Below are 25,482 nucleotides of genomic sequence, written 5' to 3'. Positions count from 1 at the left end.
TCCAGAGCCCCCTCTCTCACCCCAAACCTCTCATCCCCAGCTCCATTGGGTTGCGTGCATCAACAATTTTCTTCAACTGGGTCCCCAGAAAAAAAGTGTGAAAACCACTGATCCAGAAGATAAGGTGATAGATAACAGCATGGATTTGTAAGAACAAATCGGGTCAAACCAGCCTGACAGCTTTCTTTGACAGGGTAACAAGCCTTGTGGATGAGGTATATCTTGACTTTAGTAAAGCTTTTAATAGTCTCGCATGACCTCATAAACAAACTAAGGAAATGTAGCCTAGATGGAGCTACTATAAGGTGGATGCATAACTGGTTGGAAAACCGTTCCCAGAGAGTAGTTATCAGTCGTTCACAGTCAAGTTGGGAGGGCATAACAAGTGGGGTCCTCCAGGGAATAGTTCTGGGTCTGGTTCTGTTCAATATCTTCATCAATGATTTAGATAATGGCATAGAGAGTACACTTATAAAATGTGTGGATGATGCCAATGTGGGAGGGGTTGCAAATGCTTTGGAGGATAGGATTATAATTCAAAATGATCTGGACAAGCTGGAGAAATAGTCTGAAGTAAATAGGATGAAATTCAATAAAGACAAATGCAAAGTACTCCACTTAGGAAGGAACAATAAGTTGCACACATACAAAATGGGAAACGACTGCCTGGTAAAGAGTACTGCGGAAAGAGATCTGGGGGTAATAGTGGACCACAAGCTAAATATGAGTCAATAGTGTGACACCGTTGCAAAAAAAGCAAACATCATTCTGGGATCTACTAGCAGGAGTGTTGTAAGCAAGACACAAGATGTAATTCTGCTCTACTCTGCGCTGATTAGGCCTCAACTAGAGTATTGTGTCCAGTTCTGGGCACCACATTTCAGGAAAGATGAGGACAAGTAGGAGAAAGTCCTGAGAAGAGCAACAAAAATGATTAAAGGTCTAGAAAACATGACCTATGAGGGAAGATTAAAACACCGGGTTTGTTTAGTCTGGAAAAGAGAAGACTGAGAGGGGACATGATAACAATTTTAAAGTATCTAAAAGGTTGTTACAAGGAGGAGGGAGAAAAATTGTTGTTAACCTCTGGAGGATAGGACAAGAAGCAATGGGTTTACATTGCAGCAAGAGAGGTTTAGGCTGGACATTAGGAAAATCTTCCTAACTGTCAGGGTGGTTAAGCACTGGAATAAATTGCCTAGGGAGGTTGTGGAAACACCTGTCAGGAATGGTCTAGATAATATTTAGTCCTGCCATGAGTGCAGGGGACTGGACTAGATGACCTCTTGAGGTCCCTTCCAGTCCGTCCTATCTATCTTATCTATCTATCTATCTCCAAACAGCCCCTCTATCTATCTATCTCCAAACATCCCCTCTATCTATCTATCTCAGGGGTGGGCAAACTAATGTCCTGTTAGCTGTTTTAAGCCAGCCTGTGAGCTCCCGCTGGGGAATGGGGTCTGGGGCTTGCTCCGCTCTGGCACTCCAGCAGGGGTGCTGGGTCGGGGGCCCCACCATGTAGCATGGCCCTGCTCCGGCTCTCCAGCCGAGGTGCAGGGTTGGGGGCCACACCACTGCTTCTGGGAGCCTCTTGAGGTAAGTGCCACTCAGAGCGTGCATCCCTGAGCTTCTCTCCATGCCCCAACCCCCTGCCCCAGCCCTGATCCTCCTCCCGCTCACCAAACCCCTCGATTCCAGCCTGGAGCATCCTTCTGCACCCCAAATCTCTCATCCCCAGCCCCACCCTGGAGTCTGCACCCCTTCCCACACCCCAACCTCCTGGCCCAGCTCTGTTTCCCCTCCCGCCCTCTGAACCCAGCCCAGAGCACCCTCCTACACCCCAAACTCCTCATCCCCATCCCCACCCCAGAGCCTGATCCCCCAGCCAGAGCCTCCCCCCCCCAACTTTATGAGCATTCATGGCCCGCCATACAATTTCTATTCCCTGATGTGGCCCTCAGGCCAAAAAGTTTGCCCACTCCGATCTATCCTGATACACTCACTCTATCTATCTATCCCCGTATACCCCCTCAGTACCAGGTTTACCATGGTGCCGGGCCCAGAGTCAGAAGGGGCCCCAGCCAGCCCACTATCCCGGCCAGCTGCCACACCCCTGCTCCGCCTCTTCCACCCCTGCTCTGCCCCAGCCCTGCCCCCACTCCCCCTAAACTCCACCCTTTTCCCCCCCAAATCCTGTCCCCTGAACTACGCGTCCTGGGGAACTGCAGCAGGGGCCGGACCGCCCTGCACTCACCGGGTGGAGGGAAGTGGAGCAACCCGGCCCCAGCCTGCTTTGCTCCACCAGCTCCCAGCTGTCCTGCCGATGACTGCTGGGGGCGGTACCTCCTGCCCCCCAAGTCCCAAGGCTGGGAGCCAAGGGACCAAAGCGAGGTGGTCTGAGGCCGGGTCGCTCCACTTCCCGCCACCCCATGAGTGCGGGGTCAGGCCTGCCCTGCAATCACTGGGCGGCAGGAACTGGAGCGACCTGGTCCCAGCCTGCTTCGCCGGCTCGTGCTGGAGGGTGGTTCTCCTCTGCCCTCACAAGCCTGGCGAGGAGATGGAGCGGTGGGGAAGGGGCATGAGATAGGGAAGAGAAGGGGGCAGGGGAAGCGGGGGCTGGGGGAAAGAGGCAGTAGGGATTAAGGGAATGTGGTGGGGAGGAAATGGGGCAGTGCGAAAGGGGCATGGGATGGGGAAGAAAAAGAGGAAGCAGGGGCAGGGGGAAGAGGCAGGGGAGAAGGAAGGGGGTGGGATGAGGAGGAGATGGAGCAGTGGGGAAGGGGCATGGGATGGGCAAGAGAAGGGGATCGTGGAAGTGGGGGAAGCTGGAGCCCAGCATACGGCATCCCCTTGGCGGAAGCTGGGGGTCCCCTGTTAAGCAGGCCCATCGAACCCTCACCCTGATAAGCCCCACCTCCCCTGCATCCGTACCACCCCACTGAGCCCCCCAGACACCCTCCCCACTGAGCCCCAACCACCTGCACCCTCACCCAAATGAATCCCACAGATCCCCTGCACCTAGACACCCCTCCCGCTGAGCCCCAAACACCTTCACCTGGATCCCCCGCAGAGTCCCATTGCCCTTGCACCTGGAAGCCTCCATTGAGCTTCTGTGCATCCAGATCTTCCACTGAGCTGCCCGCACCCAGACTGCCCCACAGAGAACTCTTACCCCCACGTGGATCTCCCCACACTAGGTCCCTCTGCACTTGGATCCTGCTGCTGGGCCGAGCCTACTCACCCACACCTGGTGCGCCTGGCACAGGGGGGCAGAGCCCCAGGGTGTTTCTGGGGCAGGCCTGGCCCTTGCACTGTCAGGGTTGGGTGCAGCCTCACTGCCAAGTCCCTGTCCCAGGGTGGGGTTGGGGGAGGCTGCAGGGGAACCTCCCACCTCCATGCAACCAGTGGCCTGTGCTCCTCACTGCCATGTTGGAGCCTCCACATTTATTTAATGACAAATAAAATTTGCAGAATTTTAAAATATTGTGCACAGAATTTTTAAATGTTTGGTGCAGAATCCCCTCAGGAACATGGGGTGCTGTGCAGCTGTGAGGGTGGGACTGTGAGGAAGGTGCTGGGCAGTGGGGAGGTTGATGGGCAGAGGGTGCTGGGTGAGCGACGTGGTGTGCAGGGTGCTGTGCAGTTCTGGTGGGAGGCCAGCAAGGGAGGTCTCTGGGAGGGGTGGGAGCTGAGCATAGAGATCTGTGGTGGAGGTCTCTGGAGGAGGGGGGCGCTGTGCAGCGGGGTGCTGTGGTGCAGGCCCACCCTCAAGGGGAAGGGCCATGCTGGCAGCACAGGGCTGAGCAGGCCAGTGTGCGTCTGGCAGCTGCAGGTTTGTAATCAGAGCCCTCCTGCTGTGCTGCCCCCACCGTGCTGTGCCTCATTGCCCCCAGCCCGCCCCTGCAGCTTACCCCCCCGCAACTATGTTGGGTGCTGGGCCCACAAAAAGTTAATCTGCCCTGCACCCTATCTATCTCTCCCTATGCACCTTATCTATCCCGCCCCAGCCCATGACCCTCCGATTGGAGTGCTGCCCCCCTCCGTCCATCCCGCCCCCTTGTGGCCGTGTCCTGGGCAGGGCTCGGAGGGGGGGGGGGGGGCAGCCCCTCGGAGCCGCCCTGCTGCCAGGAGCCAGCCCTGGCTCCTGGCCCCCGGCCCAGATTCCTGCCCCCGGCCGGGGATTGGCTGAGCGCGGCACAAACAGCCGGCCGGCCAGCCGCCCCGTCTCGCTCCGCCATCCCGGCCCTGCGCCTCTCCCCTTCTCCCTTCTTCGCTTCGTCCGCAGCGGCGCGGGGAGCCCAGGCGCCGGCCGGAGGCGGGGGTGGCGCCGGCGGGGGGGGGCCTCCGGAGCGGGGCAGAGCGTGTCTGTCCGTCTTTCCTGCCCTCGCTGTCTGTCGGGGGCGGGGCGGGGCGGCGAAGGAAGGAGAAAAGGCACTGGAGAGAGGGCGGGGTGGCCAAGGGGGCTCGGAGAGGGGAGCGAAGGTTTCGTTCTTTCCTTCCTCGCCGATCCTTTCCCCGTTCCCTCCATCCTCGCCCTCTTTGTTTCCCTGTGCCCGGGCCAGCGGCAAGGGGAGGAAGGAGTGTGGAGGCGGTCCCTGGGCGGCTGAGCTGTCTCCTGCTGGCTCTTGGCTGCAGGGGCTCCCTCGCCCGCTCTGACCGCCTGCCAGGCGGCTGGTGCTAGGGCGGGACTGGGGGACGATGTAAAGATGCGCTGGGGGCTGGCAGTCTGGGTGCTCCTCTTGCCCTGGCTCTGTGCCCCCGGGGTATGGCCTGCAGCGCCCGCGGCCTCGGAGCGGGCGGCCGTAGCGCGGGAGCGCTTCAAGGTGGTCTTCGCCCCGCTGGTCTGCAAGCGGACCTGCCTCAAGGGCCAGTGCCGGGACACCTGCAAGCAGGGCAGCAACATGACCCTGATCGGCGAGAACGGGCACTCGGCTGACACCCTGACGGGCTCAGGCTTCCGCGTGGGTGAGCACTGCACGGGGCACAGGCCGGGGCATGGAGGAGGGACAGGAGGGGTTGGCAGTTATGTGAAAAGGGGCATTGGGGGCTTTGGTTGTCCACGGAGGGGGTTGAGCTGCACTGGGGATGGGGGAGCTGTCTGGGGGAGGAGGCGCACTGGAGAGCCCCTTTAGGGCGGAGGGAGGTACTGGGGGGAAGATCAGGGGCACGGGGGATGAGGGGCTATTGGAACACATCTCCCTGATTTCCGCTCTGCGTCAGCATGTAGGCTCTGCTTGTGTGGCTGCACTCACCTGTGTGGCTCACACCTGTCTCACCAGCATCAGTTGCACGCAGGCTTTTGCACACTCACCCTGGGGCAGTTTGGACATGGAGCTGCTCACACGGCTCTGTTCCACCTGTCACACGCTTCTTTTCACATGCGTGTGACCCAGACATGCTGACACCATTAGAGGCCCCCAGTCCCTCACCCACACACGGTGCATGGCCAGGCCCCTTGTCTGCGCACACGTTTGCACACTCACAAATCTCGCATGTTGTGCCACCATCATGCTCAAGTAGGCGCATTTCCTCCCGTGGGCACTTGCCAGTGCACTAACTGGCACTCAGAGGCTTGCACGCTTGGCATTCACTTAGCCGTGCGTGCACTCTCCCCTCTCCCCTGGCAGTTCTTCCAGCAGCAGTTCAGAGCTGGAGGAAAATCTCGCCTCAGCGAATGGCCCCGTCCCAGCTCCGTCCCCTGGGGCCCGTCCGACGCCTGCACCTCCGGCAACCGGCCTCCAGTCTAACACACACATGCGTCACACGCACACACATGGAATCCAACGCACACACAGGCAAGGAATCTAACACACACACACATCCAGTCTAACACTTGCACATATGCAATCTCATGCACACGCCACACAATCTACTATATGCACAAGCTAACACACCCAGTCCAATGCATGTATGTGCACATACAAACACAATTAAATGCACATGCATACACCCATTCACACAATCTAACACGCACGTGTGTGCAATCTCGCTTGCCCATGCACGCTCATGCAGGTTCCCCCACACACTCTCACACACACCCCCACTGGCACACACTCGGACATGTGCTCTCACATGCACACTCCTTTGCACTCACAGCAGCCAGGGCCAGCTCTGGCTGCGAATTCCCTGGTTTGTAACATTCCTCAGCTGATGCTGGTGCCCCTCCTGCCAGGCACCATGCCAGCCCACCACCCCCCCAGCTGGAGGAAAGATCCCTGGTGCCCCTTCATTCTCCTGCTGGGGGACAGCTGGTGTTGGGGGTGGAATGACCTCTGAGGCTAACTGAATCCAGAGCTGGGCTGGATTCAGCCCAGAAAATCCCCTCCTGGCCTAGTGCGGGCCCAGCACCTGACCCAGCCTTGGGTCGGGGAGTGGGAGGGATGGAGGGTTTAGGGGAGGAGAGGATTTTTTTTGGGGGGGACTCTTTGATCCTTGCTAAACCAGTTCTACCTCCTCACTGTGAGTCTGACCCAGACCTCAACGCCTCCAGTCACCCAGTCACAGACCCCTGGGGAGACCCTCCCACTGCCTCCCAGCTGGCCCACCCCACGTCCCTCCGCTGCACACTCATCCCCGCCGTACTCCATCCTTCCCCCAACACCCCTCCCTTCCCTGCCTGCTCTCATTCACCCCCATGCACCCCGCACTCCATCCATGCACCTCACCCCATCCTCCATCCAGCCCCCCTCCCACTGTGCTCCATCCAGCCACACACACCCTGCTCCCTCCAGCTTCCCCTGCCCCACTCACTCAATCGCATCCCAGCATGTGCCCTCTTTCCCCCCTCCCCCCTCAGTTTTGTCTCAGTGACACAAAAAGACTAAAAATGCCTCAGGCTCCAGAAACCACGGCCTTTATTGACTTTGCACTTAGGAGGGAATGAAATTGAGTCACTGCTGGAAGTGAGGGGGCTGAAGCAGACGCCAGGTGACCCCCCTTCGCCCACCAGTGCCGACTCGCAGCCCCCTGTCATCCCAGCCCTGAGCTCTGCCACACAATCCCTCAGTCCCGACCCACAACTTTCTCTGTCCCTGAAATCCCTCTCCCACCCCAGTGCACTTTTTCAACTGGACACCATGATTCTCCTTCACTTCCTGTCCTACCGTGGTGTGCGGCTGATCAACAGCCCTTCACGCCCCACCTCAGAGGTGGCCACATCTCTAGCCTTCAGTGCGCTGTGTGTCGGCGTTTCCGATGATGGGACTGCCGCCGGAGCCATTCGCTGTCCTTTTGTTATTGTCCTGAGTGTTTGGATAATCCCTGCTCCAACACTGAGTCACCCGGGCTTGAGGCAGGGCAGCTGGCTGGGCCTGGGAACCGGGTATATAAGCACCACTTCCTCCCCTGAGCCACGGCAGTTCAGCTGCCCCGGCCAACTCCCCACCCAGGGAAATAAACCAAAACAGCTGGAACGCCAGCCTCAGCCTGGGAGTCAGAGCAGGGATGGTGGTGTTTGCTGGGACTGCTGGCTCTGGGAGGAGAGTGGGGTCTAGTGGCTAGAGCAGGGGGTTGGGCATAAGGGCACCGGAGCTCTGTCCCCAGCTCTGATTCACTCTGTGACCTGAGGGATGTCACTTCCCGCCTGGATAGCCTCAGCTGGGTATTTCACCCTGTGTGGGTTTGGGGGAAGGATGTGGGGAAGGAAGGGCTTGTGGTTAAGGCCCTGGGGCCAGGAGACCTGGCTTCTTTTCCTGCCTCTGCCACAGACACCCTGTGTGACCTTGGGTGAGCCCCTCCCCCCTCCAGGTCTGTGTCCCCCCACATCCTGTGTCTATTTAGACTGTAAGGCCTGTCTCTCACCATGGGTCTGTGCAGTGTCTGGCACAATGGTTCCTGATCTTTTTTGTGTCTGTATGTGTGTACAGCGCCCAGCACACCGGGCCCTGATCTCAGGTGTGTGTGTGTGTGTTTGTATACAGCACCCAGCACACTGGGCCCTGATCTCGTGTGTGTGTGTGTGTGTGTGTGTACGTACAGCGCACTGGGCCCTGATCTTGTGTGTGTGTACGTACAGCGCACAGCGCACTGGGCCCTGATCTTGGTCGAGGGCCTCCAGGTGCTGCCCCAATACTAACAGGGATGTTAACACATTGGTGTTACATTAGTCCCTGGAGGCCTGGGTGAGATCACAGACTCACACAGGGAAGAGTTCTTGCCTCTTGTGCTCTGGCCAGCTTCCTCCTCACCTTGTGTGTGCCCTGTCTTGCCTGCCGGCTGCCCCCACCATGTGTGCCCTGGCTTGCCTGCCAGCTCAACCCCATGTGTGCCCTGGCTTGCCTGCCAGCTCAACCCCATGTGTGCCCTGGCATGCCTGCCAGCTCACCCATCGCATCTGCCCTGGATTGCCCACAGGCTCCCCCCTGCATGTGCCCTGGCTTGCCCGCCGGTTCCCCCCTGTGTGCCCTGGAGCAGGGGTTGGATGGGGCAGGGTGGGGGCAGGGAGCAGGGGGTGGGTGGGTAGGGAGCAGGAGGTGGATGGGGTTGGGGTAGGGAGCAAGGGATGGGTGGGAGCAGGGGATGGATGGGGTGTGGGCAGGGAGTGGCTGAGGGTGGGTGGGGCCAGGCAGCTGCAGGGTGGACACAGGCGGTGCGGCAGTGGGGGCAGCGTGGGGGTCCCTGGTCTAATCTCCCTCTCTCTCCCCCCAGTGGTGTGCCCGCTGCCTTGTATGAATGGCGGGCAGTGCACATCCCGTAACCACTGCCTCTGCCCCCCCGAGTTTACGGGGCGCTTCTGCCAGGTGCCGGCGAGCCGTCAGGCCCAGGCCCAGGGCGGGCAGCAGCTGCTGCAGCCGGCAGCGCTGGGGCCCCTCGAGGGCCCGGCTGGTGAGACGGGCTCCAGCAAACACGCCATCTACGCCGTGCAGGTGATCTCCGATGCGCATGGTGCCGGGGAGCCACCCGCCGGCCACAGCCCCAAAGCCACTGTCAGCCACTCCACCTTCATGGTGCCCCTGGGGCCTGGGCACCACTCATCCGAAGGTAACTGCTGCTAGGAGAGGATGTGGGGGTGTGGCTGGGGAGTGTGATGGGGATGGAGGGCAAGGGAGGGAGTGATAGGGCAAATGGGGTGACAGGGTAACTTGGAGTGAGGGGGTGATGGGGCAGGGGAGGGGTGACTGGGGGAGGGTGATGGGGGACAGGAGTTATTGAGGGTGAATGATTGGGCAGGGGAGTGATGGGGTGATGGGGGCAAGAGATGAGTGAGTGGGTGGGGGTGATGGCGGACAGGGGTTGTTGGGGGTGAATGATTGGGCAGAGGGGTGATGGGGCAGAGGGTTAATGGCGGGGGGCAGATCTCATTTATGAGAAGTGCCAGGTGTTGTTGCCCGGGGAGGTGGGGGTCAGTGTCAGGGGAGGGTCCATGTGCTGACACCCACTCGGGCCCCACTCCAGTACAGGTCCACCCCCCTCTGCTGAATGTGCGCGTCCACCACCCGCCCGATGCCTCCGTGCAGGTCCACCGCATCGACAGCATCAGCACCGAGGGCACCGGGCCGGGCGCCCAACACCACCTCATCCAGCACCCGGCCCAGAGCTCCATGGGCCAGAAACCCCCCACACCCCATGCCCGGCCCCACACGCACAAACCCCTGGGACGCTGCTTCCAGGAGACCCTGCCCAAGCAATCTGTGAGTTGCCTGCTCCCCAGGAGGCGCTGTGCTGAAGGGTGGGGGGCAGGAGTCAGCAGGGGGTGCTGTGGTAACAGGGAGCGGGGAGGGGTCAGTAGGGTTGCTGTGCTGCAGGGAGGGGTCAGCAGGGGGCGCTGTGCTGCAAGGAGCAGGGAGGGGTCAGCAGGGAGTGCTGTGCTGCAGGGGAAGGTGGCGGTCGTGGTCTCACTTGCCTGTCGTTTCTCTCTCCGGCGATGGGGGGCACCGTTTCTCAGTGTGGGAGCAACCCCCTGCCAGGCCTGACCAAGCAGGAGGATTGCTGCGGGAGCATTGGCACCTCCTGGGGGCAGAACAAGTGCCACAAATGCCCCCACCTGCAGTGTAAGTAATGCCTGAGGTCCCCTTCTCCATACAGCCTCACAAGCCTCCTGGCCCACCCTCTGCTAGTGCTCCTGTCCCCGCCCCCAGTTCCCCCTGCTGGGAGAGGCCAGGCTGGAGAAGCCAGGAGCTCCCCCAGCCAGTGACCCTGCAGCCCTTCTGCTAGCCAAGAGGGGCTGCCCATTGCGGGGGAGCCAGGATGGACCCACTGAGGGTCTGTGAGGGCTGGTGTTTGGCTGGTGCTCCCACTTCTCCCCCTGGCCTGGCGCCGACCTCTCCCAGCCTGGCACAGGGTTTACGGGAAGCCTGGATGGGGCCTTACATAGCCAGGCTGTGGCCAGCTGGGCTGCCACATTCCAGCATCTCGCTTTGGGAGCTGGCTGGGCAGTGCCCACCAGTCCCTCCCAGAGCTTCCAGGGCACCATGGCAGCAGATGTGGGGCACAGTGCCCTATGCCCAGCTGGCTAAGATAGGGAGGGGATGGATCAGGTGACAGGTTCCAACCCTCCATTCTCCCCCCTCCCCCCGCACCTACCCCCCTTCCTGGCGCTCCCACTCAATGGGTTTTCCAGCTCCCAGGGATCTGTGAGCCGCAGGGTGTTTGTGTTAGAGGTAGCCAAGAATGTGCTTCATGGCCTGGCTGCCTGTTCTCAGGCTGGGCAGGCCCCCCCGCTCCCTTTCATTACGCTTCGGCTCTTCCTGTCTGCAGCCGCCACCCACCCCTCCCCTTGGGAAGTGCTGCCTGCCCCCTGGGGGTGAGAGGAGCATGTGGGGTAGGAGAATGGAACCGTTTGTTACCTGAGGGAGTGCACGGGTGCTGCCACCCCGGCCTCTGCCAGCAGGGGGCACTGCAGGGAGTAAGGCAGGAGCTGGCTGCGGGGGAGCTCCTGGCTACTCCAGCCCTGGCCTCTCCCAGCAGGGGGCAGTATGGGGAGTGAGGCAAGAGCACAGGGGGAGTTCTCAGCCAGCCATTCTGAGCTAACTTTCCCCTGGGGGCTGTTTCTCCTTACCCGTCAGTCAGTAGCCAGCTGTGACTCAGGGGTGGGGGGCTGTCCCTGTTCCCTCTGTCTCTGCTGCCTGCGTGAGTTGTGACAATGCGTCACCCTTTTCCCAGCCCTGCCCTCTGCACAGGCCAGTGGTGGTGAGTCCCTCAGGTTAATAAATTCCCATGATCCCTTGGATTCTGTTGCCATTTGAATCTCACTGGGACAACTCCCCTCATCCCCAGCGTCCCCCAGCACCTCTTTCTCTTTCTTCTCAGTCTTTCTTTCCATCTTTCCCCCCCCACAACGTTCCCCAGCTTGGACAGATCAGGAGCAGCCTGGCTGCACACATGCCTGCTGGAATGAACATCATCCCATGTCCCCGCCCCCTGCGCCTGCTGGCCTGGCTGTGGTAGTGAGACCAGCGCAGTGCTGGCTAGCTGATCACTGCTTCCCCCAGCACCACCTCCAGTGAGGCTGCTGCTGCGGGGGGCGAGGAGCCAGAGACCCTGGGCCAAGAGGCAGTGCGTCCAAACCGCCGTCTGTGCAAGCGTCTGGCACCCATGCTGGGCGGTGTCTGTGTCTCTACTATTGCAATAGTGATGCAGACCCCCATAGCTAGCCCCCCCGCCCCCAGCTGGCGATTGGGTCGTGTCTCGCCAGGTGCCGTGCAGTCTCTAGCCCCCTCCCCCCTGCCTGAGATCAGGGCCCTGCCCCAGGCTCTGCACAGATACAAGAGACAGTGTCTGCCCTGTCAGGCTCAATGTCTAGACAAATGAATAAGAGGGGAAGGAATGGCACCGAGTGGGAATGGGACTTGCCTGAGGTCAGTGGCAGAGCTGGAATAGAACCCAGGAGTCCTGAGTGCCAGTCTCTCTCTGGTCTAACTCACTAGGCCGCGCTCCCTTCCTAGAGCCGGGGCTAGACCCAGAGAGTCCTGCCCTCACCTGTACACCATGCTGTGTCCTCGCTCCCACTGATTCCCCCTTGGGGGTTTGTTGTGTGTTGCAGACTCAGGGGTGCAGAAGACAGGCCCGATCCGAGGGGAGCATGGCGGTGATTGCCCACAGGGATACAAGAGACTGAACAGCACCCACTGCCAGGGTACCCGGCGGGCGCTCTCTGGGTGTGGGGACTGAAGACCTGCTTCTGTGTGTGTGTTGTGTCTGTGGGAAAGTGTCGTGTGGGGCTGTGCTGTGCTGTTGACCCATCTCTCCCCAAACACACTTTAATGAGTGTGCTCTGTGAGGAGCGTGCATTGTGTTGTTATGTTGCATGCTCTTGTGTTACTGACCCCTCTTTCTCCCTGTGCAGACATAGAATCATAGACTTTAAGGTCAGAAGGGACCATTATGATCACCTAGTCTGACCTCCTGCACAACGCAGGCCACAGAATCTCACCCACCCACTCCTGTATCAAATCTGTGTCTGAGCCACTGAAGTCCTCAAATCATGGTTTAAAGACTTAAAGGCGCAGAGAATCCTCCAGCAAGTGACCCGTGCCCCACACTGCAGAGGAAGGTTAAAAACCCCCAGGGCTTCTGCCAATCTGCCCTGGAGGAAAATTCCTTCCCGACTCCAAATATTGCAATCAGCTAAACCCTGAGTATGTGGGCAAGACTCACCAGCCAGACACCTAGGAAAGAATTCTCTGTAGTAACTCAGATCCCACACCATCTAACATCCCATCATAGGCCATTGGGCATATTTACTGCTAGTATCACTCTTGTATCTGAAACTAGAAATATGAAATATAACTCTGAGGTCTGACATTAACGAGTGTGCCCTGTGGGGTATGTGTGTTGTGTTGTGTGTCCTAGTGTTGCTGACCCTCTCTCTCCCTGTGAAGACATTAACAAGTGTGCCCTGTGGGATGTATATGTCTTGTGTTGTGTGTGCATTGTGTTGTTGTGTTGTGTGTCATTGTGTTGCTGACCCCTCTCTCTCTCCGTGCAGACATTAACGAGTGTGCCATGCAGGGCGTGTGCCAGAATGGCGAGTGTCTCAACACCCAGGGCAGCTTTCGCTGCGCATGCAAACCTGGCCACATGCTGGGCCCATCCCGCAGCCAGTGTGTCCGTATGTAGGGGGACTGGGGGTAGGCTGGGGGGTCAGGGGAACTGGGAGGGTTGGGCAGGGGGCTTGGAGCTGCATTGACCCTATCTCCTGGGGGGATGATGGGGGCTCAGTGTCTCTCTGGGGTGCCCTGCTGGGGGTAGGGGGATGAGGGGAGGGCTTGGAGCAGCACTGACCCCGTCTCTCCCGGGGTTGCAGCAGAGAAGTCAGGGGAGAAGAGCCTGTGTTTTCGGCTGGTGAGCTCGGAGCTCCAGTGTCAGCACCCACTGCCCACTAAGCTGACCCGCCAGATGTGCTGTTGCAGCGTTGGCAAGGCCTGGGGATCCCGCTGCGAGCGCTGCCCAGCTGATGGCGCAGGTAAGGAACCGCAAACTGGGCGGGAATGGAGTATCTGCCACAGCACTGCTGGTGGGAAGCTCACAGCGCTGGAGTCCCTGGCTGGGGGCACTGCCACAGGGAAGCTCGCAGCGCTGGAGTCCCTGGCTGGGGGCACTGCCACAGGGAAGCTCGCAGCGCTGGAGTCCCTGGCTGGGGGCACTGCCACAGGGAAGCTCGCAGCGCTGGAGTCCCTGGCTGGGGGCACTGCCACAGGGAAGCTCGCAGTGCTGGAGTCACCACCGGGGGGCACTGCCACAAGGAAGCTTGCAGCACCAGTGTTAACCTGTTTCCTCTTCCATCTGGCAGCTGCCTTCAAGGAGATTTGCCCAGCAGGGAAGGGCTACCACATCCTGACATCCCACCAGACCCTGACCATCCAGGGGGAGAGTGACTTCACCCTGCACATCCACCCCGACGGCACCACGGACCTGCAGCAACAGCACGAGCTGCCCAGCCTGCCGCCCCTGGAGGGGGACTCTCAGGAGTCCGAAGGTCAGAGACTCCAGGGAGGAGGCTGGACTGGGCAGGGAGGTGCCACTGGCACTCTGCTCACCATGACCTAGTGAACCCCAGTAATAGCAGGGATTGTACCCCACATTTCCCTGTGGTGAACCCCAGTATTCTCACAGGCTGTACCCCACGCTGACCCATGATGAGCCCCAGTATTCCCAGGGGCTGTACCCCAAATTCTCCCATTGTGAACCCTCTCTGAGAATGTGGGGTTCACAGACAAATAATTTGGAGGTCCCTACGTTATCCGAGGGACAAGCCCACATTACCCAACAGTGAACCCCATGTTCTCACAGAGGTGTCCCCCACATTCTCCCATGGTGAACTCCATGTTCTCTGGAGCACCCCAAATTCACTAAGGGTGAACCCCACTTTCTCAGAGCTGTTACTCCCTTCTTTTTTGGCAAACCCCCAAATGTCAGGGGGCAAAGCCCATGTTGTCAGAGCTGTTACCCCAAATTCTCTAAGGGCAAACCCCATTTTTCAGGGGTACACCCTGTTATCTAAGACCCCTAGAATCCCAGAGCTAGGAGACCCTGCTCTCAGACAAACCCCCCTGCTCTCAGGAGGTGAACCCCACATTCTCAGCCTAGCATGGCAGGATCTGACCCCTGGCCCTGTGTTTGTCTCTTGCAGCTGTCACCACGGCCATGGTGAGTAGGGCCTCCAGAGCAGCAGAGGAGCAGCAGATGAGCAGAAGGGTGATGTGGGTGTGAGGGGAGGATGGAGGGAGTGGGAAATGAGGTGCTGGAGGGTGGTGGGCGAGAAGGTGGGAGGAGAGGAATGAATGAAAGAACGAGAGAGGGGGAGGAATGAAGCGAAGCGGAGGGAGGAATAGGGCACCCAGCTGGGTAGTGGAGAGGAGCAGGTGCCCCCACTGTTTAACTACTCCCCCTTCAGCTGCCGGCATATCGGACCAACTCAGAGGAGCAGTCAGTGGACCAGTTCTATGCCAGTGCAGCCACCTTGGGCGCCCGCTACCCTGGTGAGTGATGGAAGAAAGGCCACTGCTGCGGGGAAGCTCGCAGCGCTGGAGCCCCCGGCTGGCCACTGCTGCGGGGAAGCTCGCAGCGCTGGAGCCCCCGGCTGGCCACTGCTGCGGGGAAGCTCGCAGCACTGCTAACCCTGTTCTGTCTCCATTGGGTCACAGAGGTGGTGGCCCGTCCCACGACTGCCATGGTGCAGGAGGTGCTGCCGGATCAATACACGCGTAGCGCCGTGGAGATCGCACCCACGCAAGTGACAGGTGAGAGCCTCATGGCAGGGGTGGGGGGCTGCATGCCAGCAACCTCCCCCCTCTCCCCTTTGGGAGAAATTTTACATTCATGGACCAAACTTCTCTGCTGGGCCTTCCCTTAATTATCGGGGGTGAACCCCAAATGTTCCCCAGCGATGTGCACGTTCTCTGGGGGTCCCCCAAGTCCTTTCCAGGCTGATGATGTCTCCTGAGCACCCAGGTCCGATGCAGTGTGGTCCCTGCAAGCTGCTATCGCAGCCGCCGTAGGGGTGGGAACTCCTGGCTCTTCTGGGGATCTATGAGAAAAAGATCTCCTGGCTGCTATGTCTGAGCCATTCGTCTTGATCCCCCCGCGGCCTGCGTCTGTCTGTCCCTGCAGAGACGGATGAGTGCAAGCTGAACCGCAATATCTGTGGCCATGGAGAGTGTGTCATGAATTTGTCCGGCTACACCTGCATCTGCTACCCGGGCTACCGCTGGCATGCCCAGCGCAGGTTCTGCACAGGTAACATGCTGCCTTGCCCTCCTTTGTGGACGTGTGACACATGCACAGGGCCAGGCATGTGCATGGCTGGAGGTGTGGGGGGCACGTCACGCCCACCCCGTTGCATTCACAGAGGTGTCAGCGCCCTGGAGGATCACAAGCATCGATATGATGCCGTGACCCCCGGGTATGCCTACATATACAGGTCTGTGATACCCCCCCACTAGCCTGTATACAAGGGTGCGACACTCGTGTGTCTGCACAACAGGCGTGCGACATGCCCCCACAGCTGCACAACAGGTGTGTGACACGACCGCACAGCTGCACAACAGGTGTGTGACACACCCGCAAGTCGGCCTGTGGAAGTCTGAGACACCCACTGTGCTTGTGCACACTGAGCCTGGTGGTTAGGCCTGCAACACATGCACAACTACACATGCAAGCCTGTGACCCCGGCCCCTGAAATACGCATGTGGCCAGGGCTGTGACAGGCCGGCGTCCCGGCATGGCAGGGGTCAGTCATTTCTTTCTCCCTCCCGCCCCCCGCCTGCCACAGACGTGAACGAGTGTGAGGCGGAGCCGTGTGGCATCGGCAAGGGCGTCTGCATGAACACGGGCGGCTCCTACAACTGCCACTGCAACCGGGGGTACCAGCTGAAGGTGCACAAGGGCGTGCGCTCCTGCGTGGGTGAGCACCCCAGAGGCAGGGGCTGGGGGGTGGGCTGCTGGGAGCTGGGGGAAACGGGGCATGGAGGAAGGGGGGCTCTGGGGGATTGGAAAGGGGTGGAGGGATGGGCTGGGGGAAAGGGGAGCTGGAGGATGGGAAGGGGGGCTGGGGGAAGTAGGCATGGGGGATGGGAAGTAGGCATGTGGGATGGATAGGGAGTTGAGGGTGGGGGAAGGGGTGATCAGTAAAGTCCTGTCCCCCTTCCTCTACCCTGTTCACACCCACCTCTCCGACAGACATCGATGAATGCTCCAAGCCCCACATCTGTGGGGACGGGGGAGCCTGTGTCAACTACCCTGGGCACTACAAGTGTGAATGCCACCCCGGCTACCGTCTCAAACCTTCCCGCCAGCCCCTCTGCGAAGGTAAGGGCTGGCTGGGCTGGGCTGGAGAGGGAGGAGAGAGCCCCAACAGCCTGGGAGACAGAGACCCTACAATAACAAACCAGCGGCCCTGAGAGATCCTATCATAACAAGTGGATGTGTGCAGCCTGAGCAGTAGTGAAAGCCAGAAATTTCCAAAGACTCAACAAGAACAAACAGGTGCACACAGCCCCAGAGTTACTGAGAGAGACCCTACGATAACAAACCAGTGCCCCGAGAAACTCTACAATAGCAAACCAATGTGTAGGCCCAGAGCTTGCACGAGACCTCAGAACAAGAAGACAGCGCTCCTGAGCAACCCTTCTCACAACAACCTGTCAAGTAGAGTTGTCAGAGACTCTACAATAACAAACCAACTCCCTGCTTGCCAGAGGGCTCGCTGAGTCCTCAAGGGCCCTGCCCTGTGCTCTGCCCTTTGTGGGGCTCCCCCAAAGGCCTCTCACCCTTCACCTTTTCTCTCCCCACAGACATTGATGAGTGCCTAGACACAGGCACCTGCCCCGACGGGAAGTGTGAGAACCGGCCAGGCACCTACAAATGCAGCCCCTGCCCTCCGGGCTTCCGGGGCCAGCATGGGATTTGCTATGGTAAGCGCTGGCCACAGAACCCAGGAGTCCTGGCCCCGCTCTAACCCAGTAGGTTCCACCCTACTCCCAGAGCTGGGGACAGAATCAAGAGTCCTGGCTCCCAGCCCCCGACTCCAACTCAGTAAACCCTCCTCCTCCTAGTGCTGGGGTTGGTGCAGTATCTGGGGTGTGACTGTCATGCCCCCATGGTGAGAGGTGCCCTGTGCAGCCCCCAGTGGGCCGGGGGACATTCAGCCCAGACCAAACTTGGCTGCAGGGGACTGGGTTGCAGGTCAAAAGTTGCGTGGGGTGCAAGGTTGGGGTTCAGCATCTGTGTCTTCCCAGATGTGGATGAGTGCTCCGAGGAGACCCCGTGCAAACATGGCTGGTGTGAGAACGTGCCTGGCTCCTTCCGCTGCACCTGTGGGGAGGGATTTGCACCTGCGCCCAACGCCCGGAGCTGCTTGGGTAACTAGACCTCCTGCCCTCCCAGGGCCCCCCTGCTCTAACCACTGCACCCCCTGCCCTCCCAGGGCCCCCCTGCTCTAACCACTGCACCCCCTCTCCTCCCAGGGGCCCCCTGCTCTAACCACTGCACCCTCTGCCCTCCCAGATCAGAGGACAGAAGCCAGGATTCTGACTCCCAGCCCCGCACTCTCTCTCCCTACAGATGTGAATGAGTGTGAGGATGGGGGGCTTTGCCCCAACGGGGTCTGTGTCAACACCCTGGGCTCCTTTAAGTGCCAGTGTCCAGCCGGCTTCCACTCAGTGAAGGACAGGCCACGCTGCGAAGGTGAGGGGCTGGGCCATGGGGTGGAAGGCTGAGCTGATGGTTAGGGGGCATATAGGGCTCAGGGTGAGGGATCTGGGCCAGGGAGCTGCCTGTGGGCAGTGCGGCTCTGTGGGGGGGTCAGCGGGTCAGTGGGGCTGCCTGTGGGAGTAGAGCAGCTGTGTGAAGGGGCTGGGTGGAGGGGTTTGTGGATATGGGAGCTGTGAGAGGATCAGGCTGTTGGCCATGTTGCGGGGAGGGGGGTCTTGGGGGAGGGGCCTGGGCTGGGTGGCCATGTCAGGGGAGCTGGGTGAGGGGGCCAGGCTGGGTGGCCATGTTGCAGGGGAGGGGGGCTTGGGGGAGGGGCCTGGGCTGGGTGTCCATGTTGGGAGGCTGGATGAGGGGACCAGGCTGGGTAGCCATGTCAGGGGAGCTGGGTGAGGGAATCAGGCTGGGTGGCCATGTCAGGGGAGCTGGGTGAAAGGGCCAGGCTGGGTGGCTATGTGTGGGGGTCTGGGCTGGGTAACCATGTTGGAAGTGGAGGTTGGGAGGGGGCTGGGTGGCCATGTCTGGAGGGGGCTGGGTAAGGGGGCTGGGCTAGGCTGTGTGGCCATGTCAGGGGGTCTGGGTGATGGGGCCGGGCTGGGTGACCATGTAGGGGGGGCTGGGTGAGAGGTGCTGGGTGAGGGGATTGGGTCGAGGGGGTTGGGGGGGGGGCTGGGCTGGCTGGCCTTGTTGGGGAGGGGCTGGGTGAGGGGACTGGGTGGCCACGTCTGGGGTGGGGCTGGGTAAGGGGGGCCAGGCTGGGTAGCTATGTCCGGAGGGGTGGGGTGGGTGAGGGGGCCAGGTTGGATGGCCATGTCCTGAGGGATGCTGGGTGAGGGGACCAGGATGGACGGCCACTTGGGGTGGGGGCTGGGAGTGGCCCCCTCACCCCGCAGCTCTCCATGTTGCAGACATTAACGAATGTGACTTCCCGGCTGCCTGCATCAATGGCGAGTGTGTCAATTCCGTGGGCTCCTACCGCTGCCTGTGCCGCACCGGGTACAAGCTGGTGAACGGCAGGAAGTGCCAAGGTGAGGTGGGGGTGTGGCACAGACAAGTGTGAGCATCCAGGTGTGTGCAGGCACAGCATGCCAGGAGTCTGGTGTTCCACACATGGGAGTGTGACACAGTCAGGAAAGCGTGTTGCACCGAGTGTGAGCAGCTGTGTGTGGCAACACAAGGACATCGCATACAGGGGGAGGTAGAAAAGTCTGGGCATGGCCGGGTATGAAGGCACCTGAAACACTAGGCTTCAGGAATGCCTCGTGCCCAAGTGTGAGCCAGATATGCTGCAAACTGGGCCTGCCACCAGTAACAGCGAACACTAGGGTGTGTGTGCGGGACAGAATGTGTGAAGCTGCACAAAGCAGTGCAAGGGCCCATGCATGTGTGCCTTAGTGAGCGTGGCACATTGGAAAAGGAATGAGTACAAGCCTATGTGTGTATAGCTGAGTGTGAGTGTCCATGAGTGTGAGTTTGTGTACTGTAGGGTGACACACACGGGGCACAGGTTTGTGGCACGGATGAGTGTATCTGTGAGTGTGCACAGGTGTGGTTGTGCAGCAAGCGTGCCATTGCACACCCCCTGCCTCTGTCTCCCACGGGTCTCTTGCTAGATATCGACGAGTGTGCACTGGACCCCAGTTTGTGCCTGCCCCACGGGACATGTGAGAACATGGACGGCTCCTACATGTGCATGTGCGATGAGGGATACACCCCATCTGAGGATCAACATAGCTGTGAGGGTGAGAGTGGGACGGGGGGGGCTTCCCCTCTGGGGGGCACTGGCTCTGATCTGGCGGCAGGGTGGGGCACTGTGGGATTGATTTACCCTCTGCCCCCCAGACCTGGAGCCCCCCGACCACAAGAAGGAATGTTACCTGAACTTCGATGACACCGTCTTCTGTGACAGCGTCCTGGCCACCAACATCACCCGCCAGGAGTGCTGCTGCTCACTGGGGGCTGGCTGGGGTGACCACTGTGAGATCTACCCCTGTCCCGTGCCCAACTCAGGTGGGACACACTCTACCCCCTCCTCCATGCCACCTTCTCCCATTCCCACTGCCACTAGTGAACCGTGGAACTACCTGCTACTAGACATGGTGTGACTGTGAACATCCGACCCCCAGACCCCAAGGCAACTACTAGAATCCAGCTGTGTGTGTTGGGGGGGGGATTCAGGAAGGCATTACCCATGGAGGGAGTGGGGGGATACAGGGCAGGATGGGTCCATTGGTCTGATGTGGGGGCAGGGAGGGGGGATACCAGGATGGATGGGCCAAAGGTCTGATCCATGGGGCAGGGAGAAGGAATACCTGGTCTAGACATTAATCCCTCTTCCCCAATGTGCATGTCACCCCCCTCCCCTGCAGCTGAGTTCCACTCCCTCTGCCCTGACGGGAAAGGATTCATCCTGGATGACAACATCCTGAACTATGGCATCCCCGCCCACCGGGGTGAGTGCCAGGGCCCGCGCCCTGATCTGCTTGGCGCCTGCACTCGACAGCTGGGGGATCAGGAGCCAAGGTTACACCTTCCCCTGCACCCTCCCCCCACGAGTCACAGAGATTCCAACCCTGCTACCTGCCCATTACAGCCCCCCACACTCCACCCCAGAGGCAGCTGCCTCTCAGTGCCAGCCAAGGGATCCCTGTATAAACAGCCCCCATACCCCACCCTAGAGTTGGCTGTATCTCAGCGCTGGGCGAGGGATCCCTGTATAAACAGCCCCTGCACCACACCCCAGAGGCAGCTGCATCTCAGCCCTGGGTGAGGGATCCCTGTATAAACAGCCCCCCTTCCCCACCCTTGGGCTCCTTGCAGACATTGACGAGTGCAGCCTGTTCAGGGAGGAGATCTGCAAGGAGGGGAAGTGCGTGAACACGCAGCCGGGCTACGAGTGCTACTGCAAGCAAGGCTTCTACTACGATGGCAACCTGCTCGAGTGTGTGGGTGAGGAGGGCGAGTGGCATCAGCTCGGGTGGGCAGATACCCTCGTCTAGAGCTGGGGGATGTGGAGGGGCAGACAGGGATGCCCTTCTAGGGGGCGCTGCTGTGATCTGGCCTTGGTGGGGGGGTCTGGCTGGCTCAGGGAGGTGAGTGGGGAATGGGACATGGGACCGACCGACCTCTAGGGGGCGCTGCTGTGATCTGGCCTTGGTGGGGGGACTGGCTGGCTCGGGGGTGAGTGGGGAATGGGACATGGACCAGTCTCCTCTAGGGGGCGCTGCTGTGATCTGGCCTTGGCAGAGGGACTGGCTGGCTTGGGGTGGGGGAATGGGACCCAGGCCTTCCCCTCTAGGGGTCGCTGACTGTGATTGGGGTGCAGCTAGGTGGCCAGGAGGGGCTGAGCTCTGAGCCATGCCCTTTGCCCCCAGATGTGGATGAGTGCCTGGACGAGTCGAACTGCGTGAACGGGCTGTGTGAGAACACGCGGGGGGCCTATGTGTGCACTTGCCCTGCCCCTGCCGTCTATGACCCCACCCACAAGAAGTGCCTAGCACCCAGCGAGATCGGTGAGTCCCCTTCACACATGACATGAGCTCACTCGGTCTGAGCCTTGGCCCTGTCCAGGTGGGCAGCCCCATCACAGCCCTACCTCCTCCTGGCCCCTTTGCAGGTGGGATGCTGAGGACAGAGCTTCCTTCCTCCCCAGGTGGGGGGCACATTGGTGGGGTGCAGATTTGCGAGCAAAGATGCCCCCTGCTGGCCCTTGGTGTCATGATGACCAATTTGGGGTCCTTGGTGCCATGACAACCCACTGAGCCTGTGATATTAGAGCAGGGGTGGGCAAACTTGGGCCTGAGGGCCGCATTGGGTTTCATAAGATGTATGGAGGGATGGTTAGGGGAGGGGGTTGTGGGCCGGCCCCCACCTCCTATCTGCCCTCCTCCCCGGACTCCTGCCCCATCCAACCCACTTGTTCCCTGACAGCCCCCCAGGACTCCTGCCTCATCCACACATCCCCGCTCCCTGTACCCTGACCACCCCAGGATTCCCGCCGCCCCATCCAACCCCTCCTCTCATTCCTGATGGTCCCCTTGGGACCCCTGCCCCATCCAACCACTCCTTCTCTCTGTCCCCTGACTGCCCCCTGCTGCCCCATCCAACTGCCTCCCTCCTTCCTGACTGCTCCCCTGGGACCACTACCCCCATTCAACCCCACTGTTCCCCCCGACCACCCCAACCCCTATCCACACCCCCGCCCCTGACCACCAACCCGAACTCCCCTGCCCTCTATCCAACCCCCCCTCCTCCATGCCCCCTTGTGGTGCTGCCTGGAGCACTGGTGGCTGGCAGCGCTACAGCTGGGCCGTCGCCACCGTGCAGCTCAGAGCACCGGGTCAGGCCAGGCTCTGCAGCTGCGCTGCCCCAGGAGCTCACAGCCTCGCCACCCAGAGCACTGCACCGATGGCAGAGTGAGCAAGCTGAGGCTGTGGGAGAGGGGAAACAGCAGGGGAGGGGCCGGGGGCTAGCCTCCAGGGGCAGGAGCTCGGGGACGAAGATGGATGGTTCCACGGGCTGGATGTAGCCCACAGGCTGTAGTTTTCCCACCTCTGCATTAGCGCCTATGGTGATTCCCCCTGGCCCCTGATGCCATGGCAACCCCATCAGGTGCAGCGTTTCCGTGATGACCTCGGCTGGCCCTTGATGCCATAGCGACCTCGTCAGGTACAGTGTTACCTTGGTGACCCTGGCTGGCCCCTGGTGCCATAGCGACCCTGGTTAGTCTGGTGGTGCCATAGCGATTCCTGCTAGTCCCCAATAACATGGCAACCTTGTCAAGCCCCTGCTGCCCTGTGACTGTACCCTGGTCCTGCAGATGTGGATGAGTGCCGGGACCCTGGAGCCTGCCGGCATGGGCGTTGCATCAACACGCTGGGCTCATTTTACTGTGAGTGCAGCCTGCCCTGGATGCTGGATCCCAGTGGCAAGGAATGCCAACTCCCCGACATTCAGGCAGGTGAGGGGTACGCAGGGCTGAGTGCTACTGCACAGGCCCGGGGGGGGGGGGGTGTTTGGGATTGTGAACCTGACTCTGAGCGAGCAGGGGGGCGAGTGTGAATGAGTGAATGTGAGTGTGTCACAGTGTGAGCAGGGGTGACTGTGTGTCCCTGATTGTGAGGCAGGGTAAGTGTGAGCACCTCACTGATTGTGACCATGGTGATTACGAAGATTGTGAGTGTGCCCCTGTAGTTGCTGGTGCCCATGTGTGAGTGTGCACCTGCTTGGGTGTGCAGTGAGTGTGGTGGTATGCACAAGGGCCCCTCCAGCATGCCAAGCCTTCTGGCAGTGTCTCCTGCGGGTGCTGGCTGGGATGGTGCTGTGGGCTCCCCCACTTTCTCTCTGCCCTGGCAGACCGGGCGGCCGATCGGCGCGACATCTGCTGGCAGCACCGGGGGGAGGACAGCATGTGTGCCTCCCCGCTCAACGGCTACCACCTGACCTATGAGGAGTGCTGCTGCCGCTACGGCAAAGGCTGGGGCTTCCAGTGCCGCGCATGCCCCCCCCGCAGTCCAGGTAGCACTCATGACCAGCCTGCCCTCTGGGGCTGTTGCCTTCAGTCTGGTCCCAGGGTGGGGGGACTGGCTGTCTCAGGGGATGAGGAATGGCGTCCGGGGCCTTTCCCCTCTGGGTGCTCTGGCTGGCTCAGGGGATGGAGAGTGGGATGTGGGGCCTTTCCCCTCTGGAGGTTGCTGGCTCCTGTCTGGCCCCACAGTGGAGGGGACTGGCTGGCTCGGGGGGGCAGGGAGTGGGGTTCAGGGTCTTTCCCCTCAGGGGGCTCTGGCTCTGATGGGATGTGATACACTGCTATGTGTCCCAGGCTGGTTATTGTGGTTCCTTGCAGGGCAGCAGTGTCAGCCATCTCAGAGCGAGAGCAACTCCTTCTGGGACCTCAGCCCCTTGTTCCTGGGCAAGTCTCGCAAAGGTTAGTGATCCTTCTATATACAGCCCCCATGCCCATCCCAGAGGTTGCTGCATCTCATTGCAGGCCAAAGGGTTCCTGTATGAACAGCCCCCTGTGCCCCACCCCAGAGTCAGCTGCATCTCTGCACCAGACAAGGGATCACATGCCCCCTCCCACAGTTTCAGCTGCATGGAAATGGGCTCCCTGCCATTCCTGTGGTCTCATCTGTGTCCCCCCCCCCACCTTTGTACCTCACCCCCTTCTCAGAGGATGATACCTCAGAGGAGGATTCAGATGAATGTCACTGCCTGAACGGCCGCTGCGTCCGGACTTACCACGGTGCAGTTTGCGAGTGCCCTGCAGGCTTCCAACTAGACGCCACCCGCATCCGCTGCCTGGGTAAGAGTGCCAAGCCCCCTGTGAGTTACATGCACTGCAAAGAGATGTGCTCTCCACACCACCAGGGCTCCTGAGTACTATCCTGGGACGGGAGTCTGGTCTAGTGGATTAGAGCAGGAGTGGGCTTGGGAGCCAGGACTCCTGGGTTCTCTTCCCTCTTCACCTGTCACAAACAGTGCTGCTAGCTGTCTGTCTGTGCCTGGTCTGTTGGGGGATGCAGGTTGAAGAACCATACTCAGGCTCTAGACCACAGCCACTCCATTAACCCTTTCCCTCCCTCTCCCCACCCACAGACATCGACGAGTGCCGGGAGCTGAACCAGCGAGGCCTGCTGTGCAAGAATGAGCGCTGCATCAATACCAATGGCTCGTACCGCTGTGCCTGCAAGCCAGGCTTTGTCCGATCCCGCCACCATGGGGGCATGTGCATCCCCCAGCGTCGCCGATAGCCCCGTCACCCACTGGGGGCACTGCCAGCTGACACAAGAGAGAGACTCTGTCGCTAAGGGTTCACATCCTGTTTGAGGGGGAACGTAATATTTTTTAATTGCTAAAAATGGGGCATTTTATTGGGTTTTCCTCCCTCTGCAAGATTTTTTTATTAGCATTATTTTAGGGCTGCATTATTTGCACTCATTTCTGTAGGAACCAGGTATACAAAAGCCAACAACCCTGTAAATAATGAGAAGGAAGCTAATGAATTAATTAAATTGTGGGAGTGGATCCTGGACTAGGTGTTTGTATGCTGTGCTGTCTGCATGGGTGGGGGAGGGCACACTCTGCAACTGCTGCCCCCCAACAGTGGGTGCTGTGACAAAGGAAGCAGGGCAGCCTGCATCCTTGCAACCCCACCCAACTCTGCCCTCCGAATGGCCCCCCTGTAGAAAGCCTGGACACAGCTCTAACATCATGCAGTACACCCATGATGTCATCAGCCATGCTCCCCTAGACTGTAACTCTTGCCATGCAAGGCTGGCTCGGGCACTGCTGCGAGGAAGCTTACAGCACTACCGTCCGCTGTTGAGCCAGGAC

General features: G+C 60.1%; 1 protein-coding gene across 7 annotated transcripts; it reads left to right on the top strand.

Annotated features, from left to right (window-relative positions):
- Nucleotides 1-4,359: 4,359 nt before the first annotated feature.
- Nucleotides 4,360-25,173, top strand: LTBP3 (latent transforming growth factor beta binding protein 3). 7 transcript variants are annotated; one of them, XM_050957629.1, is made up of 28 exons: nucleotides 4,436-4,965; nucleotides 8,647-8,979; nucleotides 9,394-9,629; nucleotides 9,884-9,989; nucleotides 11,981-12,073; nucleotides 12,926-13,048; nucleotides 13,247-13,402; nucleotides 13,730-13,915; nucleotides 14,570-14,586; nucleotides 14,834-14,918; nucleotides 15,084-15,179; nucleotides 15,550-15,675; nucleotides 16,211-16,342; nucleotides 16,618-16,746; nucleotides 17,232-17,351; nucleotides 17,676-17,798; nucleotides 18,001-18,123; nucleotides 19,056-19,175; nucleotides 19,761-19,889; nucleotides 19,990-20,157; nucleotides 20,517-20,600; nucleotides 20,968-21,096; nucleotides 21,522-21,659; nucleotides 22,967-23,107; nucleotides 23,503-23,664; nucleotides 23,993-24,073; nucleotides 24,320-24,451; nucleotides 24,745-25,173. In XM_050957629.1, the coding sequence occupies exons 1-28, from the start codon at nucleotides 4,707-4,709 to the stop codon at nucleotides 24,897-24,899; spliced, it is 3,882 nt and encodes a 1,293-aa protein (XP_050813586.1). In that variant the 5' UTR covers nucleotides 4,436-4,706; the 3' UTR covers nucleotides 24,900-25,173. The 7 variants fall into 7 exon arrangements, with proteins under 7 accessions (XP_050813589.1, XP_050813590.1, XP_050813586.1 ...); XM_050957628.1 differs by having other exon boundaries at nucleotides 4,437-4,965; nucleotides 13,244-13,402; XM_050957632.1 differs by lacking the exon at nucleotides 24,320-24,451 and having other exon boundaries at nucleotides 4,360-4,965; nucleotides 13,244-13,402.
- The last annotated feature ends 309 nt before the right edge of the window (nucleotides 25,174-25,482 follow it).

Source organism: Gopherus flavomarginatus, chromosome 6, assembly GCF_025201925.1.
Source record: "Gopherus flavomarginatus isolate rGopFla2 chromosome 6, rGopFla2.mat.asm, whole genome shotgun sequence".
NCBI lineage: Eukaryota > Metazoa > Chordata > Testudines > Testudinidae > Gopherus > Gopherus flavomarginatus.
This window is presented reverse-complemented; position numbering and strand designations above follow the sequence as displayed.

Bases quoted from the DNA above. Each gene is read 5' to 3' on its own strand.
- LTBP3 (XM_050957628.1), top strand. From the start codon at position 4,707: ATGCGCTGGGGGCTGGCAGTCTGGGTGCTCCTCTTGCCCTGGCTCTGT. The intron at 15,180-15,549 runs GTGAGAGCCTCA...CTGTCCCTGCAG, and splicing joins CGCACCCACGCAAGTGACAG to AGACGGATGAGTGCAAGCTG. The intron at 20,601-20,967 runs GTGAGTGCCAGG...GGCTCCTTGCAG, and splicing joins TGGCATCCCCGCCCACCGGG to ACATTGACGAGTGCAGCCTG.